At 36.3% G+C, this 25904-nt stretch overlaps 1 protein-coding gene and 1 pseudogene across 1 annotated transcript in view; both read left to right on the plus strand.

Moving 5' to 3' along the window:
- The window catches only part of ABCA13 (ATP binding cassette subfamily A member 13), a 519839-nt gene that overhangs the window by 287277 nt on the left and 206658 nt on the right, over nt 1-25904 (plus strand). The window contains exons 43-45 of the mRNA XM_036739641.1: nt 7401-7760; nt 7903-8248; nt 14526-14631. Of these exons, the coding sequence (XP_036595536.1) occupies nt 7401-7760; nt 7903-8248; nt 14526-14631 (812 nt within the window). The remainder of the gene's footprint in view (nt 1-7400; nt 7761-7902; nt 8249-14525; nt 14632-25904) is intronic.
- LOC118831234 lies at nt 7327-8398 on the plus strand (annotated as a pseudogene).

Here is a 25904-nt window from a genome sequence, read left to right on the forward strand (position 1 = left end):
CAAAATTAATTTTGTTATGTGCCTACAGGCAGCAATAATATATCATTACATGGGACATAGAGGCATCATCTATCTACCTATCCATCCATCCATCTACCTATCTATCTATCCCCCTATCCATCTATGTTGTTCAGTCATTTTTCAGTCATGTCTGAGTCTTTGTGACCCCTTTTGGGATTTTCTTGGCAAAGATACTGTAGTGGCTTGCCATTTCTTCCTCCAGTTCCTTTTATAGATGAGGAAACAGCAGGGTCCAGGGACACACGGCTAGTTAATGTCTGGGGCTAGATTTGCACTCAGGTCTCCCTGACTCTAGGGCTAGAACTTTATCCATTGTGCCACTTAGCTGCCCTGTATGTATCTACATCTATGTCTGTGTGTATGTCTATGTCTATGTCTGTGTCTATGTCTACCTCTACCTCTCTCTCTCTCTCTCTCTCTCTCTCTCTCTGTCTCTCTCTCTGTCTCTATCTCTATGTCTATGTCTATCTCTAATGTCTATAGTTTTCTCTATAGCTATAGCATCTAGCATTTAGCAGCTTAGACAACACAAGCTTAAAACATAGAGTTGTTTGTAAATTACTATAGAAGATGATTGAAGATTATGAACACTATTACATCATAAAACAAAAAGAATTATTAGGTGGTTAAAGTAGTTAAAAGAAAGCTTGGTGTGAGATTCAACTAAAAAAAGTTATCCCAAAGGTATTTAAGGATTAAAATAGAAGGACAACAAACAAAAGAAATAAGAAAAGACCCACAGAGACTTTTAAAATGAAAGATTTGTTCTGATAAATAGAAATGTCTGTGCAAAAAACTTCCTCCACTGGTGTGGATCTGCAAGCCATCTGTAAGTTAGTCTGTAATTTAGAGATTTCTTCCTGATAGTCACAAAGCTAATAAAAACAAATAGCTACTATTTGTTTAGCATTTTAAAGTTCACAAAGTGCTGAGCCAATATCTTATTTTATCCTTACAACAACCCTGGGAAAGTAAGTGCTATTTTTCTCCCTTTTAGAGATGAGGAAACCGAGGCAGTCAGCAATTAAATAGCTTGCCCAAGGTCACATAGCTACCAAACGTCTGACGCTGGATTTGATCTCAGATCCTTCTGACTCCAGAGCTAGTATTCTATCTACTGCAGCACCGAGCTGCCTAATGTGTATCAGAGGCAGGACTTCAATCCGGGTCTTCATAACTCCAAGGCCAGCCCTTTGTCTATTACCTTTATACTAGCTTTCATTTGTATCATTGATATCAGTAATCTATTCAAAATACATTCTTGATCTCTTCCACCATTTTCCCGTTCTCCTTTTTTCCCCTAACTCTAGGGAAAAACAAAGAGTAGTAGTATATGTGCTAATGTAAGTCTTCTTTACTTTTTTTTTATATAAACTTCAATGTTTCAGTTGACTTGTCTTCTCTTTGAAGTGGGTATTCCATTTAGGGGTACAGATTGCCACCCATTCACACATTTCAGTCTTTGTTCATGTTCATGATTCTTATTTATGTCCTCCCATAAACTCAATATTCCATCTACCTAGTATGTCAGAATCTTTCCTCTAGATATTTTCCTGATGTAACATTTGTCTATTATCCCTCACTTGATATATAACAGGTCCACCTCCTCCATTTACTGAATGATATATGTTTTGCTATTTCCCACAAGCAGTCATTGGCAATTATATTATGCCTTTCTTTCATTTTCTTTATATATTTTAAATACTCATACTCCCCTGGCAGAGGACAGATTGTTGAATGAATTGCTAAAGTTAATTGGGAGAAAATCATCTGATTAAAAAAAAAGACCAATTGACCCATGTAGCCACAAACTAAGAAGCCATCATTCATTCACCATTTTCCTGGAAGCCAAATTCCACCAGCCTATTGTGATAGTCTTCTGAACTATCAAGTGATGTCAAATGAAACAAACAACATATTACTCGCCTTACTACTCTGGTAACTTTTATTTCTTTTTTAACTCACCCATTCAATAGAGAAATACTAGTGACATATGTAGCATCATTAGACATTTAATCAATTTGTCTGAAACTGTAATTTCACATAGTCTCAGATAGGAATTCACGGCTAGTTCAGGAAAAGGTTTCTTCCCAGTCTAGGCTCACTAGAATATCGCCTCTCCAGATTCTACCTTTTGCTTGCTCAGTGGTTTCTTTAATGTGACCAGACAGTCAGCAATTTTCTGCCTCTTTATGGTATATTTTATGCCTCTTATATCTGCCTACTTGGTAACAGAATTCCCACAAAGATCTTATAATCTCTATTGAGCAGCCTCAGCAGCCTTCTCTTTGTGCTATCTGCCTTTTCTCACTTTTATCATCATCAGTAACCCCTAGGCCATGATTTTTTTAAAAAAGCGGTCTTAACTTTTCTGGCTGCCACATATAACTTTTGACTCATGCTAAACTTTTCTGTTCACAAAAACACTTTGGCAATTTCATATCATATCATCACCTCTATCCTGTGCCTTTGCTGCAGATTTTCAAAGAAATATAAATGAAAGATTTTGCAGTGAAACACCTTAAACTTTATTGTTTTAGATTGAAATTCAGCTGATCATCTGAGCTTAGTGACATCTAGTTTTTGATTCCAACACCTAGTACATTAGTAATTTCTCCCAGCATCTGGTGATAGATGACTTCCGATGTCTTTTCCATATTTAAAACTCTCCAATGATGTTTTTAGAAGACATCGAATGTGAGTTCCTCATTTTACAGACAGAGGAAATTAGGCCTGGAGAAATGAAGTAACTCGTCTAAGGTCTTATTATTTAAAGATTAAATAAATGTCAAAAGAGGCAGGGGGTACAGTAGAAAGAGTGACACAATTAGAGATAGAGAGATTGGGTTCCAATCCTGGGAGGAAAAATGATTATTTGTTTAAACTTGGGCAAATCACTTCACTTTTAGGTCTTAATTTCCTCATCGGTAAAAGAAACGGATTGGATGAGATGACCTCCAATGGCCCTTTCAGGTTTATATCTGTAGTGCTTTATTGATCTATGAGTCTTAGACCTAAGAGTCTAGACAGTTCTCTTCTTAGAAGAACTTTTTAACCTATATCGAACTGCTTGCCTTCTAAATGAGGGGGTGTGGGGAGGGAGGAAGGGAGATAATTTGGAATTCAAAGTTTTAAAAACAAATGTTAAAAATTGCTTTTACATGTAATGGGAAAGATAACAAATAAATAAGAATAACTTCTTAAGTACCTGGGCCTTGGTAAAAAAAAATATTATTAGCTCACATTTATATAGTGCTTTAATGGAGTCCCCATGATGTAGCGAGGAGATACTTGGGGACAGGGTCAAGAGAATACTGGCATTAACATTTTCCAGCTATGTGAGTAGGCAAGTCACTTAGACTCACTTTTTTTTTATAACATCGTATCATAAAAAAAAGATGATTGTACATGAAACTGCAAATCTATTATGCACAACTTGCTATTCCTTTTAAATATATAATAAAGTTATCATGTAAATTTCTTTTTTTTCCTTCCCCCTTCCCGAGATGGCTAGCATTAAACACACACACACACACACACACACACACACACACACAGATGCACACAAATGTGTATGTGTAAAATCATTCTATACATACTCCATTTTATCATTTCTTTCTCTGGATGCAGATAGAATCTTCCTTCACAGGTCCTTTGTGGTTAATTTGGGTATTTAATAATAGTCAAAATGCCTTAGTCATGCAAAGGTGTTCTTAAAACAGTATTGTTACTGTATATAATGTTCTCTTGGTTCTGCTCATTTTGCTCTTCATTACTTCAAGTAAATTTATCAATGTTTTTCTAAAATCGATGAGCTGATTGTTTCTTATAGCGCAGTAGTATTCCTTCACCACCATATACCACAACTTGTTGAGCCACTCCCCGATAGATGTGCATCTCCACAGTTTCCAGTTCTTTGCCACCATAAAGAGAGCTGCTGAAAATATTTTAGAACATATAGGTTCTTTTCCTTTTTCCCTAATCATCTTGAGAAACAGACCTAGAAGTGGTATTGCTGGGTCAAAGGGCATACGCAGTTTAATAACTCTTTGGCAGAATTCCAGACTGCTCTTCAAAATGGTTGGATCAGTTCACAGTTCCACCAACAATCAGTTAGTGTCCCAATTTTTCTACATCCCCAGGTGCAAGATGGGATTGATAATTGTAATACCTACCTCACAGGGTTATTCTGAGAATCATTAGAGATAGTATGAGTAAAAGTACCATGTCAGTGTTATCTATCCTATTTCTATAACTGGGCTTATTTCTATACCTACACTGACGTCATGTTTTCCACATCAAAATCCTTTGAAGTAAGTCAAGTAAGTATCAGGAATATGGTTTAGATGTGTGATTTCCTTGATATAGGGAACTGCTAGGTGAGGAAACTCCATATAGCAACTCAGGTTGCCACTTTCTCTGCAACTTACAGCCTCAGAGAGCTGAATAGAAAAGGGAGAAGTTAAGGGATTTACTCAGGGTCACAGAGCCAGTATGTCTAAGAGGCAGAATTTGATTTCAGGACTTTCTTGCTTCAAAGCTAGCTCTTTATCCGTCATGCTATATTACTTCTCTGTGTAAGTATCACATATTGTCATTTTCCAGAGAAAGAAAGTTATGTTTAGAGACATTAAATTGGTCACCCAGATTCATACAACTAGGAGATGTTGGAACTGAGCCTTGAACCCCAATATTATGATCCATTAATTCCAGGCTTCATTCTTGGGTCTTACTTCTAGCTCTAACATTATATTGTTCCTCTGTATCCAATTGCTGCTTAGATTTCCATTGAATTGTAGACTTTCAGAACTAGATGTAACCTTGGATGTTATTTAGGGGAACCTCTATCTGAAGCATGAATTCCCTCTCTAGCATCCCCAATAATTGGTCTTCCATCTTTATCCAAGCACTTCTAGTGACAGAGAAGTCACTGTATCATAGGGTAGTCTGTTATTCAGAATAGGACATGGGAAAGTCCAACAGAGTTGAGGACAATCCATTATGTTAGCTGATCCACTGGAACCTTTCCAGCATGTGAGAAGGTCTAAGAAGATAATCCCTTTACCCTTTTCTTGTTTCTCATTTTTTTCCCCTCAGGGAAAGACATCTTTGCAATGTTTTCATTGCCTCTTCTTAAGGCATTTATATCCAAATGGAACAAAACTTAATCTTTAACAGTATGTGAATTATAGAACTGAAAAAAAATCATGCCTTAAGTTGCAGGAATAAGAAAAAATTTTAATTTGAAAAATTTTCAACCATAATCTTCATTTGAAATATAGCAGCTGATAGAACTAAACATTTTTGATGTCTTTTCAACCATTATATCAGTCATGGTTATTCCTGGTCATTTAACAATTTTCAAATATTTTATAACGTTATATACATATATGCTTGTGTATATCACAATGTATTAATGTATATGTTTAAGCACATACATATGTATATGCAGGAATATATGAGTATGCATAAATGTATGTATATAGATACATGTATCTGTATGTATGCATACAATGCATATATATGTGCATATGCATATGTACGTGGAATGTAGGTGTTCCTGCAATTCAACAATTCCACATTTATTTAGCACATGGTATGTTAGGAATGGGGTTACAAAAATAATTTTTCTGTCCTTTATACTCTTATCTCTGAGCCTTTATTCTTGTCATTCACCTCTTCCCTACAACTTTCAATGGCTGACATATTTCTCTTCCTTCAAGGCCTTGACCAGGTGTTCCTTAAATTTAGAACCGAGATCGTATTTAACTTAGATTCTCCCAAAGTCCACCTCCTTGATACTTATGTTGTGCTCAGCACACTCTTATGGCCACAGTAGGCATTTATTCACTTTCTTGCTATACTCAGTACCTGCTAAAAGGGAAGTCTTAGTTTGTAAAGCATCAACAGATGGTTAGTCTGAAGGCATATTTAAATAAATGAGAAATGAGAGGTAGCCAACAACAAAACAATAACCTAAATTCAGTTTGAATAAGTATTTTTAAGGACCAGAACATTAAGAGTTTTCAAAAACTTTCCATTGTTTGTGAAAGCCTGTAAAATGTCTATCTCAACCAATTTTGTCTTTTAAAACAAGTATTGATTTTTCTCTCTTGTGTTTTTCTATTGATCTAAGGTTAACATGGTTGTTATTGCAATACGTGCTCTCTTCTGTGTTCATCTGCATTATTCCTGGTGACTTTACAGTTGGCTTTGGAGGGTTTGACAATTAACTTAGCAGCTTCTGTAGCTGCAAATCATAGTTTGGGCATTTTAACTCAACTGAATCTCGTCTAAATGGTACTCTCTAAACATAAGAACAGACTACTATGGTACTGTTGATATATGACTGTTGGGAGAAGATTGTGAACCATATGAAATTGGCCTGCTCCAAAGTTGGCATCTAAGAGAAAGGTACCTTCACAGAAGAAAGCTTTCTTTGTGTGGCAAGGGGAACAAGAAAGGATAGACCTTCCTGGGATGTGATTTAGACCTCATTTATGTGGTAGCTATGAATTCTACACGTTGCTTACCTATAGAAAACTAGCTAGATGACGAATGTTTATTGTCCAGACTTTTTGATTTTTAGTTGGATGAATTGTCTATAAACCTTATACATCAGTGCACATATCACAGGTAGATGCTACAATTGGGAACAGAATTAAATAGCAAGAGGGGAATATGGTGGGTTACAACTTGGGAAATTGTGCAGGTTTTTTTCCCAATGAATCCATATTTTTGGAACTAAGACCCAGTTTGTTTTTAAATCATATTGTTCTTGCAGGGATATGTATGACTGAATCATGGGGTACCATAGTCTCCAAAAAAAAAAATCCAAGTTTCAGGTTACCCAAAGAACAATGTAAAATTTAATGATGGACTTGAATAGGCAGCACAATCTTATCAGTGAAGAATTGTATGGGGGAAATGACATAAGTAACAGAACTGTAAGAGCTGAAAAGAGGATAATTATAAGTTGGTCTCTTCCTTAATAACTAAGAAATAGCCTTAAACTTTAAAAAAATCTAGAGCAAAAGTTCATAAACTTTTGTGTCATGACTAGCAAAGCCTATGGACCTCTTTCCAGAACAATGTTTTATATGAATAAAACTATATAGAATTGCATAGGAAACTGATTATTTTGACATACAGTTATCAAAGTATTTTTTAAAAATCAAGTTCACTGACCTCAGGTAAAGAACCTTTTATCTAGAGGAAGGCCTGCAGTACATTAGATGGATCCTTCACTGAGAACGTAGCAGGATAGGATGAGAAGTCTAAGTCGCTCTGGGGAAGGCGACTTGCTGCTTCCCGGGTCGTAAAAAAATCATGTCGTTCTTTCGGTCGCTGTGCCTTTTTCAGCCCTTGGCGTCCTGAAGCCGGCCGGTGCCTCTGGGGTCCCGCCCCCTCCACGCGGGAGTCAGGGCTGCGTCCAGCAAGGAGCACCTGAAGAAGCTGCGGCAGAAGGCCGGCTACTCCTTCACCAACTGCAAGAAAGCGCTGGAAACTTGTGGCGGCGACCTGGCCCAGGCAGAAGCGTGGCTCCATAAGCAGGCCCAGAAGGAAGGATGGAGCAAAGCTACTAAACTTCAGGGAAGAAGAACTAAGGAAGGGCTGATTGGATTGTTACGGGAAGGGAATTCAGCTGTAATGGTGGAGGTGAACTGTGAGACAGATTTCGTTTCGAGAAATTTAAAATTTCAACAACTGGTCCAGCAAGTGGCTCTTGGAACCATGCTGTACTGTCAGAGTCTGAGGGAACAGCTCTCCACCTACAGGAAGGGTTTTCTAGAGACAGCTGAGCTTGCTCAACTTAGAGCAGGACCTAATCGAGAAGACTCTCTCAAGGACCAGTTGACGTTGATAAACAATAAATGGCAGACTGGGAGAAAACTTGACTCTTAAGCGAGCTGCATGGGTGACTGTACCAGATGGATTCTACATTGGTTCCTATGTACATGGAACAATGCACAGTCCCTCTCTCAGTAACATGGTGCTTGGGAAATATGGCGCATTGGTCATCTGCCAGACATCTGAAGAGAAACTGAATCTTGAAGACCTTGGCCGACAACTTGGTCAGCACGTCGTGGGAATGGCACCTCTGTCTGTATGCTCAATGGAAGATGAGCCTGGTGGAGAAGAGGAAACAAAGATGCTTGCCCAGCCCTATTTGCTGGATCCTAGCATCACATTGGGACAGTATGTAAAGCCCCAGGGCGTGTCTGTGGTAGACTTTTTGAGGTTTGAATGTGGAGAAGATTTTGAGGCAGCAAAAACAAAATGGATTCCATGGACATTCTGGACCTCAGACAATTATTAACTGAGCCACTCTGTGTCCTGAGGGAATTGGTTTGATCACTGTTTCAGTAATACATGTGAGCTGTCACTGCAGGGAGTACTCCCATAGATGAGATCTATCAAACTTTTAGAGAAAATCTAATATAATATTAAAGCAAATTGTGATTCAAGAATATCTAATTCAACGCCCTCATTTTATTGAAGGGATAACTGAAGTTCAAAGAGCAGTGATTTGCCAAGGTGAAGTGATAGCTACATAGTAGCAGAACTGGTACAAGCATCCAAGTGTCTATATCAATAATCTAGTCCTTTTCTCACTATAATGTGCTGACTATTTGTTTTCCTCTTTTTGATTTGCTATGGCCATTCAGACAAAGATAAAATTGACCATAGCAATATAGGTGATATATGTGAGCTGAATTTTTCTTGTCCTGTTGTCATCCCCAAGGATGTGTTGCTCATTGACTTGTGGGTATACTCTTATACAAATATTGGTTCGCTTCCTATTTTTTTTCACATTTCTAAATGAAAGGGCACCTTGCCCTGGAAATCTCTTAGGACATAGTTCATCAGCCTGACATTTTAACCATAGGCCAAATCAGAGGATCTATGATACTTGACAACGCTCTTTTAAACAGGGAAATCAAAAGATAAGTATAGTCCACGAACCTGAATGATTAATGGTGCAAATCAATATTTAGATGACATTGAGTTCTCATAAATATTTGGGATTAGAAGCTTTTAAAAATGTCCAAACCCCTCCATAAAGACTAAAAGGCCACATATAGCAAAATAATGTCTATTGAATGCATCTTTTGTGAGGAAGCAGAACACGCATATCATAAAAAAAATAACAGTAAAAATATAAAGTTACATGAATGTCAAACCCTTAAAATATCACCTAGCGAAAAGAGCATTTGGAATTTCCTGATCTGTTTTATTTTTGGTTCTTTGGTAGGATGATACTATTTAAGTATTAAAAGAACTAACTTGTTTAAACATTTTCATATTTTTCCATTGACTTGAAGTTGCCTGTTAATTCCCACTAGGCTCAACATATTAAATCTGCTTGGTTAAAAAAAAACAAACCAAACCACAAAGCAACAGAACAACAACAACAAAACAAAAAGCCAACACTTTTCAATTCTTTATCTTATAGGTTTCCAGTCATTTTAAAGAAAAAGTTAATATATAATTGTCTCTATTAATAAGAAGTGAATTAAATACACATTTACTAGGCAATAATAATAATAGCTTATATAGTAGCTTAAGGTTTGCAGAGCCCTTTATATATGTGATTTCATTTGATTCTCACAATAACTCTTGTTTGTTATTATTTGTCATTTCTCCTATTTTACAGATGTGAAAACCAAGGCAAAGAAAGGTTAAGAATAATGTATTAATTCCATCCTTAATAGCCTGGCATCATGTCGAAATCGTTCAAAGAATATTACAGCTAACTTTCTATTCACATCGTAATTAGTATGGTGATTGCGTGTATTGGATTTGTTAAATATATCTTCTTATTTCAGTTGGTCAGATTGGTTTTGCTATATTTGGAAAATTTTTTAAAAGGAGAAACTTCATGAAGTCATTTGGTTATATGAGCTTCTGGAACACACTGAATTTCTTTCCTATCTCTGCCCTAATAAAACGGGGCTTAAATTTTCTATCTCAGTTCAGTTATCTAACAGAAACATTTAAGACATGCCCTGAAAGCATGAAGGCTGATTAAAGGGATGATAGTGATTTTTTTCTTCAAATTTTAAAGAATGTGTGAGTAGGTATTTAGGGCGTAATGTGAAACTTCCTCCTTTTAAAAATATTACTGATAGAATATTATAAACCTTTATATAAAATACCTTTTAAGAAAGACATTATTAATATCGTATCTTGGATCTGATGTGTTCCTCTCAGCCACTGGACTGGGGCATCTTATATAATTGTTGTCCCAAAATATTACTTAAAATGGAAATAGGAGCATATACTATTAAGTATAATATAATTCAGTGGGACTCCAAAGCAATTGCTAAAGTCACCATCATCATATTGCTCCATTGAGAAGTGTGACATTTGCTATCACTTTATGCCCTCTGATGTCTTTTTCAGTTCAAGTTCAGTATTTCCTACAAGTCTGTCTGTCTCAGATACTTTTGTAGGCACTGGGAACACAAAGGTTAAAAAAAATGAGAAAGTCCTTACCATCAAGGAGCCCATATTCTAGTAGGAAGGAAGCACTATATATGCTGGTAAATATATACAAAATAGCTACATTCCTTAGATTCAACCCCACTATCATCATGCTTCCAGGAAAAGTTCATCTCCAGGAAAGTCCCATCATCCCAGAAATTGCATCAGCTTTGGTACTTACCCCTCAGCAGTACCCTCAGTAGCTTCATCTCCTTTGATTGGCAGCCTGGAGTGTAGAGCACAAAACTTCCCCAAAGTCTCCATTTAAACAGGGCTTACAGGCTAGCCATTTCCCATTAGCTGCATCCCTTGAATTTGACTCCACCTTCATCATATCCCTCTGCTCCTCATCCCCATTAGATTGTGAACTCTTTGACGGCAGGGACTGTCTTTTTTAAAATTTTGTGTCTCCAGTACTTAACATAGTGTCTGACACATAGTAGGCACTTAATATTTATTGAATTGAATTGAAATATGAAATAATTTTGGCTAAGGGAGAGTACTAACAGTTGAGGAGGGGTATCATGAAAGAGCTGATGTAGGAGCTGGCACTTAAGATTTATTTTGGAGGAATGCAGAGGAGGAGGTGGAAGTGAGAAGCAAGAGCACTGCAGGCATGAGACTACCTAGTTCAAAGCTGGTTTTTGGTTGTGTTTGTCCTTTGTTCTTGAAGAGGAACATGACATCAGGGAAATGATGACGTGACTTGCAGTTGACTTTGATTTGAGTGAGGGAAGCCTGTGCAAGGTCATCAGCCTCGCTTTCTCCTCCAGAGACATCTGGGTCCAGTGGCCTGATATTCACCAGGATGACTGGAGATGGGCCAGGATGCATTGGGAGACCCTGGCCCTTTTAGGCTAAGGTCTTTCCACAGTTGCTCACTGTGAGTGAGACCCATTCAGTGAATAGGCCTCTTTAAGAAGTTAATCAAGGGATGGCCCCTTTAATCAAACCCCCCCCCCCAAAAAAAAATCAAACTGGGAGGGCAAGACCCTCAGGGTTCCTGGCCAAAAGAGAAACAGTTACTATTAGTATTTACATTCACTCTGTGCTAGGAGGGCAGGGACCTATTGTCCAATCTATGAACTCCTCATGGCTAGAGAAATGCAGAATATCCTGTAGGTGGAAGAGTGAAGAAGCCACTTTACCAGAAACATCAAGGGTATGAGGCAGAACAGCTTGAAGTCAGTCTGGAAAGACAGATTACTATAAAGCCAGATTATGAAAAAATTTAAATACCAAAAAGGAGTTTGTATTTATTCTAGAAGTAATGGAGAACAAGTGAAACTTCTTGAGCACAGGAATGAGATGGTCAGATTTGTGTTTTAGAGATAATTTGGCAGCTACTCCCAATTTGTGGATTTTGGCTCAGAGAGGGGAGAGACTGGAGACAGGGACATAATTAGAGACTATTGCAATAATCTAGGCAAGAAATGATGAGGACCTGAGTGAGTATGATCACTATAGGAATCAAGAGAAGGGGATGACTAGAAAGATGTTGGAAAGACTAAATGTTGGAGGTGAGGGAAAGTGAAGAGTCAGAGACGACTCCCAGATTGTGAACATGGCTAACTAGAAGGTTGGCCTTAAGACGAATAGTGTTAGGAAAAGCCTTCTTTTTGTGGGGTGAGTTTCAGGAATATATAATGAGAAATGTTTTGGGTGTGTTGATTTTGAGATACCTATGGAACAATCAGGTGGAGATTTCTAGCAGGCAACTCATATTGCTGCGGATAAGGAGAATGATAAGGAGGAGATACCTGCATAGAGGTGATCATTGAATCAATAGAAGTTGATCAGATTACAAAGAGAGGGTCTGTCCTGGACTCTGTGATCTAGGATCCCAAGTTGGCATCTTAGATGCATCTAAATCGATCTCTTCATTTTGCGAATGAGGAAATTGAGATGTTGGTTTACATTTTCACTCAGCAACTTAGTACGAATGGTACTAGATGAGTCAACAAACCTTTTGAGGCCTCAGTTTGCTGATTTCTAAAATGAGGGAGGACAGATTAGATTATCACTTATATCCCTTCCAATTATGTCTCTGACCCTACAATTCTTTAGAGTTTCTGCAGGCCCCAAGGAAATGTGTGCCTGAAGTTTGCATTCACCACTAGATGGGCCTCATGTTTATTTTGATAGATTAGATTTATACGCACTCTTTTGAGACAGGAGGCTTAAGAACACATAGATGTGCATATATTTACAACCAGCCTATAATATGATTGTGTAGTAGCAGTCTGTCAATATAGGCTAAAAATAATCATAATTTCAATTGTGCTTAGAAAGAAAATTCCTTTTGGATTATCAAAGGAGCAAAAGGCTTAGTGCAAATGATACTTCTTCACTGATATGGTTTCATTTTTCTTTAATTCTATTCTCTATAATTAAGTCTGTAGAATAGCAGTACTTAGCTCCCTGTTTTCTTTGATGTTTGCCTTTGCCATACTCTAGTATCTTTGCCAAGAAAAACCCAAATGGGGTTACAAAGAGTCAAAAACGACTGAAATGACTGAACAATAACAATTATTTTCCATTCCTATTATTACCACAAACATGTGGTGGCACAAATGATACGTGTGTCATTAAGGAAAGGTAACAAGAAAAGCTACACATTGGCCAAGGCTGACAATATATGTTTTATTCTAAACATATTGTCTACTACTTCTTGTTCCAATATTTTTGGATGACTTGTTCTAATATATTCTCTCTCTATACATCTTGGATATCTGACCTTTATCAGATATGTTTGCTGTAAGAGTGGCAGAGACTGTAGTGGATAGTAAGCTTGCCTTGGAGTCAGGAAGACCTTTTTGCAGAGAAAATACCCATTTATACTGGTAAAAAGAATTTCCTCTTTGGGAGGCCCCCAATAAAATTCCTGTTCTCTTTCCATCCTATTCTCATTCTGGAAAGATTTTTTTTTCTTATCATTACCTTGCCTTCTTATGTTAGTAGAATTTTTTTCATTTAAAAAGCTTTTAAATTTATTGCAATTTTGATTTTCTCTTATGAGTGTCTTTATCTCTTGTTTGATGAATAATTTTCCCCCTTGACCTGGTTATTCAAAGTAATTCTGATTCTTTTCAATTTTTTTTTCAAAAATGATAAAATCTTTTCCATTAGGTTATATATTTATTTGGAGCTTATTGTGGCATATGGTGTAAGTGTAAGATACTGATTAGAACCAAATTTCTGCCAAACTACTTTCCTGTTTTTCCAGTAATTCTTGTAAAATAGGGAAAATTACTAGACTACTGTATTTGATTATTTTGGGAGTCTTGTTAAGTAAATCTGTTTGACTGGGCAGCTTCCTACACAGTTTCCTGAAAGTGTTTTTCCATCAGATTCTCATTTTCTCACCAAAAAAAGTCCAAACAGCCTAGAGTTCAAGGTCCTCCACAATCTGGTGACCTTTGTTTCTTTCCCCCAAAGATTCTCTGATTAATGTACTTGCTTTTTACTATAGAGTCTGCAGTTTTTTTTATTTCAGTCACTTCACTTGGAATTGTTTCTGTCTATGCCAACTGATTTTACCGTCTTCCTTAATGTTCTGCTTTAGTGATATCTCTTCTATGGCACCTTCTCTGGGTACTTCTGCTAGAAGGAATCTCTCCCTCTTTTTCTTTCAATACCTTTTCATGTGCTGTTCTTATGGTATTTATTATTTTTTTTTGTATTGTAGTTACTTATGATAGGTAGTTGGTTCTTCCCCTCATTTATAAGATTATTGAGGGAAGAAATCAAACTTCGTCAATTGCTGAATTTTCCTCTGGTCCTAGAAAAGTACCTTGCAAGAGTATATGCCTAATAAGTATAATGAATAAATGAATATATTATGATGTATATTTGGAAGGCATCCTAGAATAATTTAGTCCATAAATTCCAGGAATTGAAAGGAAAACAAGTTGAAAGAAAAAATTCATAAAAAGCATATTTACAATAATGCTATATAAAATGCAAACTATTATTAAATGCATAATAATCATAGTCTTATTTTTGCCTCTAAAAAGGTATTTTTGAAGCTTTTTCAAGACTCCAAAAACAAACCACATAGTCCTGACACACTAGACAAGGAGTCTCGATATGAGAGAAGCACAGAACAACTGCATGACAATAGTAAGTATGCAATTAGTTGTTTGCATTGTTCTTTTAATAAAAATATAATTTCTTAAATCTACAATCTTTATTTTGGCAAATTTATTTTTAACCAAAGCTTCTAAACACATGTGAAACTGAGTCATTATCACCTTTATTCATGTAACTCTCAAGTCTGTCTTGAGTCTGACATCACTCCTGAGCTCTTGGCATTTCTCTAGGTTTTTATTTGATTTCTTCCCAAAACTTTCTTAATGAAAACAGATGAAAAAAAAGATGAGGGAATTTTGACTCACCCTCATATATTCTTGATTTGGGTAAACTTGAGTGTCTTTGTGAGTATAGGTAAGATATTAGAACTTTACAGAAATTATTATTATTATTTACCAATAAAGGCATTTTTTTCTCTTCCTTGTTCCATCAATGCTTTGCTTATGAGCAGAATAATGTATAAGTCAAATACTCGATGGTCTCATGAAGATGGTTATTTTTCTTAAGGACTAAGAGCTCTTTCATTATGAATTTGTGACTGATTCTCCAATTGGTCTAGTACTTAAGTACATAGTATAGCAAAATTAATTAATCCATTGGGTTCCTTGTGTTGGCATCAACTTGGAAGAGTTGATCCCACTAATCGGGTGACTCAGTAAATTCAATAAAATGATACAATAAAAAAAGAAATCCCTCCAATAAAAGGTAACTTGATAGTTGTTTAAGGAATGCTAAGTTTTTATAGAATCAAAGCATTGGGAAGGACATTAATGGCCCACTAATATGACCCACAAATACAAATCCATCAAAGAGGTTGTCCTTTTGGGAATAGCTCTAGTTGTTTGGAAGTTTTGTTTATAATCAGACCTCAATGTACTTCTTTGTAACTTATATCCATTTTCTCCAATTCTGATATCTGGGAGACAGGGTGAATGTCTAATCCCTTTTGGAGAACTCTTCAAATACATGAAGACGGCTATCATATCCTTCCTACTTCTCCCTCAGCCTAAATATCTCAAGTTCTCTCCTGATTCTTATATTGGATGAACTCAAGGCATTTAAGCATCCTGGTTGCTCTCCTCAGTGCACTTTTGGGATTTCCATCAATGAATATTTGAATATACAGTGATTAAAAATGACTAGCTTTTATATTTTGATGAAATAAAATAGCTAATTAATGGATATTTTTATAAATCATAATACACTGAATTTAAAACCTGTAATTTAAAAAAAAGAAATCATTTTACCAGAAAATTAACTTACCAAGGAAATGGATGAAAACTTAACAAAATGTTGTATATCAAAATATGACATTGAGAAGATTCTGTTACCTGAAAAGTCTTTTTAAAAATGCTAAGTTTAAATTGGGGTGGAGAACCTACTGCCTCAAAACCACATGTGACCCTCTAGGTCCTCAAGTGTGGTCTTTTGACTGAATCCAAACTTCACAGAACATATCCTTTTATTAAGGGGATTTGGTTAAGTAATCATGGTGATATTTTTCAGTTGTTATTTGCCAAGTTGAAATTGTTGAGTTGAATTAAGAAATACAGTTTCATATACAATATGATTACCATTTTCCACAAAAGACATTGGGAAACGTTGGGTCAGTGAGATTCAAATATTGCTCATTGAAGTCTCCATTCTTCTAGGAATTTCCAGGTCGTGTTTCAGTTCTTTAATTCATTTACCTTAACCTGACTTTGAAAATCCTTCCCCAGATATCCATATTAACAATCCTTCTAATATTCTGATCTTACAGTTCCTTGATTTCCTCAACTCAATAACTTAATTCAGTAAATGTTCAAGAACCTACTGTGTGCCTGGTAATATATCAGACAATGAGTATGTAAAGATAAAAACATAAAAATGCCTTTTATTACATTATACAGGGGAAATTATCTACCTCCATCTATTCTGAATTCTAGCTCTTCATTACCATTTGTTTGCTGGACATCCCTATATGTATAGTTCATGGGTATCTTGGATTCAATATGTCTAAAAGAAAACTCATTATATCTCCCTTTGTCACTCTTGTCCCTATAAACTCAAACCTTCTTCAAAATATCCCTTCTTATTCACAGTACCGCTGTCCATCCAGTCACTCAGGTTTGCCACCTTGGAGTCACTCCTGACCTTTCCTTCTCTGTCAACCTTCATATCCAATCAGTTGCCTAGTCTTGTCAACTGTACCTCTCCGACATGCCTCTCTTCCATCTCCTTGTCTCCAATCACAGAGCATCTACTCTTGTTCAGGGTCACATCACCTCATTCTTGTTCTATAGCAATATCCTAATTGGTATCCCTGCTTCTTCTTTCTACTTTTTTCCAATGAAGCTTCCATACAGCTTCAAACTGATATTTCTGAGACATAGAAATAATTGTGCTGTAGCCTCAAGAACTTTCTCTCAGCTTGCCCTCCTGCCCCCACTCTTTAAAAAACATATTATCACCTGCCCTTTTCAACCACAGCCAATTTTCTGGAACAAATGCATACCAGTTCTGGTTTCTTGCTTAAAGTTTTTATTTCCTCATTCTGCAAATACACCTGCACAAAGTCCTCACACCTTCCATGTTACCAAATCTTTTGAATTCCAACAGGTGTGTGATTTCTATATGGACCAGCTAGCTTTATTCATTTAGTGACTCCAGACTACTGCTCTAACCCAGTAGATACCCTTGGATTCCAGGTGGGCAGGATTTGTGCAAATTCTTTTCTTTGACTAGAAAAACAGCTCAGTCTGCATTCCCTACTACTGATAGGTCAGCCCAATTACCTTCATATGTGAAGGATGAGAGGTTAATTGAAATAACCTCTAAGAAGCCCCTTTACTAGAAGGATGAATTTGAAGAAGTTTACTTTTCCTCCCCCTGATGGAGGCACCTGAAGTAGAAGAATCACAGCAGAGGAGTGAAGACAATCAAGTGGAACTCAAAAGTTACAGTAATTACCCTTTCCTGACCTAGCTCTTAGAGTAGCACATAAAGCTACAATAATCCTGGTTAAACCTTGCAGTATAGCAAAATGTCGACTCAACGGCATTTCCTAGGAAGAGGAGGACTTAGGCATTCCTCCCACCTATTCTTTAATCTCTGTACTTAAAAGGATTGTTTTAGTAGTCTGAGTCTGATTCTAAAATGTACTAGAAATCAATTTGGAATTTCAGCACTGTGCAATGTGGAGATCCCAGCTCTATTTCGTACTTGTTAGGGCAGCTTTGTTAAAATATAGGAGCAATGAGAGGTAGCATGAATTCTCTCCCAAGATACCTTGATTTAAGAAATTACTCTGATTCTCAGGGGCTCTTGCTGGGTATGTTTTCCTGACTTGGGACACCAGACCAGGAATCAGAAGCTGTAGGTAATAGCCCCGATTCTGCCACTTACCAGCTGTGTGGCTTTGAACAAATTATTCAGCATCTCTGTCTTAGGTCACTTTTTACATCTGTCAGAATGAAGAAAAGAACGCTGGATGAGCTTGGTTATTTTATTCAGGTCTCTGGTTCTATGACTTTCCACAATTAAAACCCGGAATTAGTCACCTGGAAGAGAAGCATGGCATTATAGAACTAATTAGAAGGGACTTAGAGACCATGTAGTTAAACCATCTCCTTTTACAAATGAGGAGCTTCAGGTTTAGATAAGTGAAATTACGTGCTCAAGGTCCCACAGTGGGTAATCATCAGATGTGGGATGGGAACCCAGCTTCTCTGACTCCACAGTCAGTGTGCTGTTCACTGTTCTAACCTGCCAGTCTTTCCAGATGACGCTGGGGTGTATATGCACGGCATGAGAGAGCTGCTATATGCATATTAGTCAAACAGTGGCAAGGAAAGGATCATGAGAAAGGAGGGTGGAAGAAAGGACCTTTTACTTTCCACCATATTGTTTTTTAGTTATTAATATTAATTGGGATACATTTAAAGCTCAAACTGAATGAATATAAATTTTCCCTAATACCATTTTCTGATAATTAAGACAAATCTAATTCATAAAGTCATTCCAGAAACAGGGTAATAATTTGAATCAATATTGGTATTTTGTCTTAGTTAAGGAATTCCATTTTGTTGTTTGTTAATTATTAATAAAGTCTTTTATCTTAGTATAGATTTGATTATACTACATGTCCAGTCATATTCTCCATGTCCATGTGCCTCCACTAAAGTGTATGCATATATACATGTTATATTCTCCTATGTGTACGTATATTATGTTACATATATGCACATATATGTACCAATCTGTCTAGGTATCATCTATTGAGCTGACCTATTTTTCTGTTTGCTTTTGGCTACAAAATTCATAATGCTATCTCCAAAAGGGTGGAGGTATTGTGATGAACACTAGTGGACTATGCATACATGTATGTGCATGTGTGTGCACCCACATGTGTGTATATACACATGTACACCATACAAAGTACATGTTATATGTATGCACATATACATATAATATATTACATATATAATATCTATTTGTCTATGATGTATGTAATCTGGGTTTTTTTTGGCTATAAAACTCGTGAAGTTGTCTCCAAAGGGATGGAGGTATTGTGATGAACATTAATAGAAAGAGCCCTACCCTGATTAAATCAAGGATTCTTGAATTATTGAAGTATGTCTGCAGGGTACTTTTTAAATACTAATGGGAAGAGCCTATAAACCTACTGCTGTCCCAATCTCTAGACTCTGAAAGGGCAGATTTTTTTTTTTGCATTAGAAATAGGAAAACAGGAGAGTATAGGACTCAAATGAGATATGAGTGCCTTACAGGGAACCTGATTTTTGTGAGAATACTCTTGTCTTATTTTTAATTTAGGTTTCCATTTTAAATATAAGTTTACCTTTTACTTTTTAAAACAAGCAATGCTTTTAGAGTGATGATTTATACCATTTTTATGCCATTCCTTTTTTTTTACTTCAAGGTATCTTGCTTTTTATTTTTAGTGTCACTTAATAGATGGATTTAATTTATGAGATTAATTTTCAGGCAAAGATAATTGGTAACTTTTTTTTAGTGTATCTTTTTTTTTGGAGGGGGGAAGGCAGGGCAATTGGGATTAAGTGACTTGCCCAAGGTCACACAGCTAGTAAGTGTGTCAAGTATCTGAGGCCAGGTTTGAACTCAGATCCTCCTGACTCCAGGGCTGGTGCTCCACTCACTGTGCCACCTAGATGTCCATAATTGGTAACTTCTAATGGTCCTTTATCCTTCAGCATTTCTTATATCATAAGAGAACTGCTTAATTTTTTTTTTCATCAAAAATCTCTAAGATTGGGCTAAATATTACAAACATTTCCTTGAGAAGTGGTAAATTAGCATGTTGCTCTAATACCGAACAGCCTGCTATGGCTAGTTGCTGCCTTCATGAGGCTCATCTATCAGTTTAAAAAAATCTCTACTCAGTAATCTAAATTTAGTTTACTTTATCAAAGGCAATAAAAATATTGTAAAGGTAAAAAAAAGTTGTAATAAAAGCTAATGTTATGTAAAATGGAGTGATGTTTGAATTCAGGAAGGTGGGGGCAATAGGGAGTTTATAGCATTTAAAATGACCATTGTAAAACATTGGTATGAAAGGCACAGTGTTTATTTGTCATGTAAATTGCAAATTAGTAACTGGAAAAAATGTAGTTTAGAAAATCAATTGAAATATACCATTGTGAAATTGAAAAGAGCACAGAATGCATTACAGCAAAGTTGGAGTGAAATTACCATTATTTGTAAAACTGGTCACATACTGCAGATAGTCTCTCATAAAAAAATCAAAATGGGACCTTTGAAGGTTCAGGAGAGGTGGTAGAAAAGTTTCTCAAAGTGTTTTAGATAAAATATTCATCATGACTATCTACATTCTCTTACTCAAGTGCCTTCTTATGGCATAGCGGTGAGATGGGGTTCTCTGAGAACTAAAAGCTAAAAGGGATCATACAATGTTAGGAAGGTGGAAAAATTCTACCTCATTGGAACGTCATGGATTATGGGTCTGTCTTTCATCATCAGTCCAGCCATGTTTGGAGAGATTCTTTGCTAGGTTGGCTGTGGGGTGCTGAACTTTCCAACCTTAAAAACACTCAAAGGCCATTTAGCCCACACACATACAGATCTTTGCTGTTTGTTGTATAATATTTGCTATGCAACTTGTATGTTCCATATTCTAAAGAAAAGTGGCTGAATTTATTGTGTTCTTTTCTCTCTATACTCTCTCACTTGGTGATCTCATCTGTTCCCATTGGTTTAATTAACATTTTTTTACAGATAACTCCCAGATCCCTATTTAAAGCAATAGACTCTCCCCTGTCCCAAATCACTATGACAATTTGAATTTAATGTCCCATAGACAACACAAAGGCAATATACTCCCAAGCAAGACTTCTTATTTCTCTCTTCTTCTTCCCTATACTCAGATGCATTCCACTTCCAAGCTTCCCTATTACTGTCAAAGGGTGCCCCCATTCTTCCGGTTTGAGTTAGCATCCATTTAAGTTAGCAACGTGTACTATTTTTGACTTCTCATTGTCCTTTAACTCCAGATATCTGATCAGCTGCCAGATCTTCTAACTCCACAACCTCATTCAATGGTATGCTAATTAGCTGGGATAAAATAAAATTTATTGATTATAAATGAATCTTACAGTTGTTACATGTTGAAAAAACTTCTAATATGAAATAGGTCCTTTTTTATAATCACTTGTTTTATCCAATCAATTTGACACTGATTTCCCAATTTTTTCCTTTGGATTTAATTTTATGTTTTTCCATTAATAATTTTTTTCTCTTTCCCACCTTCCCATTGGGAAAAAAGAAAAACAAAACTTCTGTAACAAATATGTGTATAGTAATAGCAGAACAAATTCTCACATTTGTCATGTCCAAAAAATATGTCTCAATTTGCACCCTCAGTCCTTCACCACTATGTTAGAATGTGGATAGCATGCTTCATCATCAATGCTTTATAATCATGCATTGACCTAAGTGCTCGAGTCTTGCAAAATTGTTCATTTTTACTGTTTTATTACATTCCTATGACACAATCTAGTCAGCCATTCCATAGTTGATGGACATCCCCTCCTTGTTTTTCAGTTATTTGCCACCACAAAAAGCATAGCTCTAAATATTTTTATACATATAGCTTTTTTCCCCTTCTTCTTTAATCTTTGGGAAATAAGCCTACTAGTGGTATTTCTGGGTCAAAGGGTATTCGCAGGTGAGTAACTTGTTGAGAATAGTTCCAAATTGTTTCCCAGAATGGCTGGACCAATTCACAGTTCCACCAATATTGAATTACTGTTCACATAGCCATTCTAACATTTGTCATTTTTCTTTTTGGTCAACTATGTAATCTGATAGGTGTGTAGTAGAATCTCAGAGCTGCTTTAATTTAGATTTCTCTATTAGTGATTTGGAACTTTTAGAAAAAGTGGCTATTGATCATTTGAATTTCTTCCTTAGAAAACTACCTATTCCTATCCTTTACCCACTTGTCCCTTAGGGAGAGGCCACAAGATTTTGACATATATTCTTTAGCTGTTCATGATAAGACCATGCTTACCATATTGAATATTAAATGTGTTTTTATGAGCAGTTCATCTTTCCAGTCTAGCTAACCATGATTAGAACCAATGTTTTCAATAGTGCTTGAGTCAAGCAAATTCTCAGACTATTCATCTTTTGAATAAATTTCTTATTCTTTTGTGATGTGCATCATGGGGCATGGCTTTTTTTTCCCAACATTCCATCCTCATTTGGGAATTTCTGTGATTTTGCTTCATAAAAATATTTAAAAAAATTCATAATTTTCTTAATAAGAACAAGTCCTCTGAGCCCACTAAGTTCTGGATCATTTTTGGTGGTTAATTTACAGCCTAATGATGATTTCTAGATCTTATAGGTTTACCTGCACTCCTCATGACATATTTTTATGTAGTCTTGAATGAAAATAAAGCTCCATCAATAAAAATTTCCTTTTTTTCAGTCTGTTAATACTTTAGCCTTTGTATTAATTTGTACATAAGAAGCATTTTTTCTTCATAGCAATGATAAGCAACTGTTGTTTTTTCCTTTTTTTAAACTGGTTTTCCCTGTGTTATTCTAACTTCACAAAGCCCATACACCACTGTCAGTAATAATAGTTAACATTTATATGGCACTTATTTATGTGCCAAGCATGGGGCTAAGTGCTTTATTATTACCTCATTTGAGATAATCCTCGAAGGAGAAGGAAATTCAACTCTTGTGACTTCCAGCTCCCTCTGAGGATCTTTCCTTATTTTCTCTTCTCTCCTCCCCAATTTTATACACACACATATGTAAACACACACACACCACACATATATGTGAATACACACACATATATAAACACACACCTATATTTAATATATAAATACATACAGAAAGATAGGTAGATAGGTAGAATGCAACCCCCTGGGGGCCAGTGACTATTTTGTATTGGTCTTTCTAGCCCTGTTACCTGGCATATTAAATATCCTTAAGGGATTTTTGTTGATTAATTAATTCTACACAAGAACTTTTGCCAGCTTTGCTTCATTTAGGAAAAAAAAGAAATGATCAGTACTCAGGACTTCTTCCTTCTTCAGTGAAAGTTCAGCCCATGTTTCCTATGAAAATGTATTGGTAGGGAGACACAGATCATAATGCTAAGAACATCTAGCGTCAGCTGATGCTAAAAGTAATACAGGGCTTCTGTTGCTAGGAGAAATGCCTGATGATGGTAGGCTTCTCTGAATGTTGCATAGTACCCTGTGCCTCCAACTCCTAAGTGACTTACTTCATGTAGGACAAAATCAAATGAAAGAAAGTTCCTTCCCCCATCTCCCTCGTTACTCCCTTACCACTCCAGCTCTCCAAAGTAGCTGTGATCTCATTAAATTGGATAGTTTCTTCTTTGGTCCAGAATACAACTCCTTCTTTGCCTCTCTCAGTCATGGTCTTCTACAAGGTCACCATAGGCTGTCCATCCAATGTGCTGGGGGTCGTCCTTGGCGTCTCTTAGTATCATAAGGATATGAATAAAGTACTTGAGCTGTCCATTACTTACCCCTTCCTCTCTATATACCAATGAATCCATGGCCGTAGAAGACTATGTGACCAGGTAGCATCTTGTCTTATTTTCTCGTTTGTGATATCTACCTGAGTTCCTTCAGTCATGTGACCCATTTTAATGGAACCAAATTCACTATAAGCTTGGAAAACCATATTTTCATCTCTCTACACATGCAGAAAACATCGTACCTTTTTTTTGTAATTATAACTATGTTCTTTGGGAAACAAGGTGAATACAGCAAGGCATGCAAGGTAAAATTAAATTTTAAATTTTCAGATTTGATTTGTGAATAGTTCAGCTTTTGTTTTGAAAGTATAAAAATATCACCTCCTTTAACTTTGTTAAAATTAAGTTCACTTCTAATTGCTTCTTATCTTGATCGTATGGAACACTATCACTCATGATTAATTCAAATGGTCAGCATCAAATCGTTAACATTTTTTGTGGGATGAAGGAAGGTATCACAAAAATATCACACATTTTACTGCAATAATGCTTTTTCTCTTTAGATAGCATGGCATAATAGATGTAAAGGCATTGTTGAAGCCAAAAAACATGGTTTGAAATTCTGCTTTTAACAAACATTAACTATGGGGCCCTGGGCAAATCAGTTAGTCTCTCCATTCTCTGGACAACGATGGAAGACTATACAATTCAGAGAAGGTCCGCATTGGTAAAGAGAGTTTCCTCAGCTGGTTGTTTCCCATGTCACTGAAATCATTGGTACAGCATTCCCACATATACACATATATGATTTTATTATTGATATATCTCTATATATCATTTATTATTCTAATGAAATTAATGTCACGTCTCTTCCTCCAACTTCCATGTCCCTTTCAAACTTCAAAAATTCCTTGCTGTTAAGAAAAGCTGGCTTCTGCCAATTCTACATGTCAAAGAAGGTTTGTTTTCCATATTAGATTAAATCAACAGAGAGCACACCACAGGGAGAATTGTTCAAATTCAATTTATTGAAGCATAATAGAACAAAAATAGGCCTGGACAGTACACCTGACCCTGACAACTTCCACCCAGCAACCACTTCTGGCAAGGATGGGAGAGTATTAATGAAAGGGATTCTGGGAGACTGGGGACAAAAACTCATTCTTACACAAAAAAGCAAATTACAGTAACCAGAATAAGCTAATCAGAAGGTAATAAACATCACGTCAGAGTCTTGATTGTTAAACCAAAATATTATCACATTTTAAAACATGTTAAGTAATGCAAAAGGGGGTAACACATGAGTAATCAAAAGCACTTATTAAGCCCCTCATGTCATTCCAATATGTGCTATGTTGTACAAATTGAGTTTAGCAAATACAATTTTTTATTTTAAAGGATTTGCCAATCTCCCAAGTCTGGGAAGATAACATTCTCTGCCACTGCCCGTAATATTGGAAGTGAATGAGTTAGTATTTGATCTATCTGGAAATGGCAAGAAAGTATTTATTTTTTTTCCTAAATAAGACTGGAGAATCAATGATAATAAAATATATTTCTAGTTAGGTTTATGGGTTCTGTCATCTTGACTTGTGATAATGATCAAGCAGTGTTAGAAATCTGAGTGGATTTCCCCTGTTGTTGTAGTCAGCAGTAAAATTAAAATCATAGGATTTAGTAGAGATGGAAGGGACATTGAAATCATCTGGTAAAACTTCCTCCTTTTACAGTGAAGAAACTGAGTTGTAGAGAGGTGAAGTGATTTGTAAGATACCACGTGGGTAGTAAAGTCATAGAACTAAGATGTAAATTTTAATCTCCTGAGTATCAGTCCTGTATAATTTCCAACTTTGCCTCCCTATCTGTAGTCACAACCCTGTTCCCACCATGGGGTGGGTGGGTCTTATTTGATTCAATCGTCTAAACAAAAATTGGAATCTCTAAAGAAACAGGGAACATGCATGTGTTGTAGCATAGAACACAATAGCAGTTTCACAACCCAACCTTTTATTGTTTATCCTCTGACCACTCTCCTGAAATCCAGAAATTTTCCTTCAGTCTGTACATGTTTTTAATTTTCAAAAAGGAAGCAATAAAGGAAGCCTATCAATCTACTGCAGTTTTATTCCCATAATGAAAGTTCTTATGCTGCTGCTTCAAAGTGTGCAGTTGTGGCATTTAGAAGGGCTGCTAAGTGTAGGAAGACCAAGACTGCCACTTTAGGGAGCCTCAGGTTAGAAAGCTATGCCCAGTAGCTGCAGCTAATTACCAGAATTTTGTTCATGCCACCTGC

Source organism: Trichosurus vulpecula, chromosome 9 (genome assembly GCF_011100635.1).
Source record: "Trichosurus vulpecula isolate mTriVul1 chromosome 9, mTriVul1.pri, whole genome shotgun sequence".
Lineage (NCBI taxonomy): Eukaryota > Metazoa > Chordata > Mammalia > Diprotodontia > Phalangeridae > Trichosurus > Trichosurus vulpecula.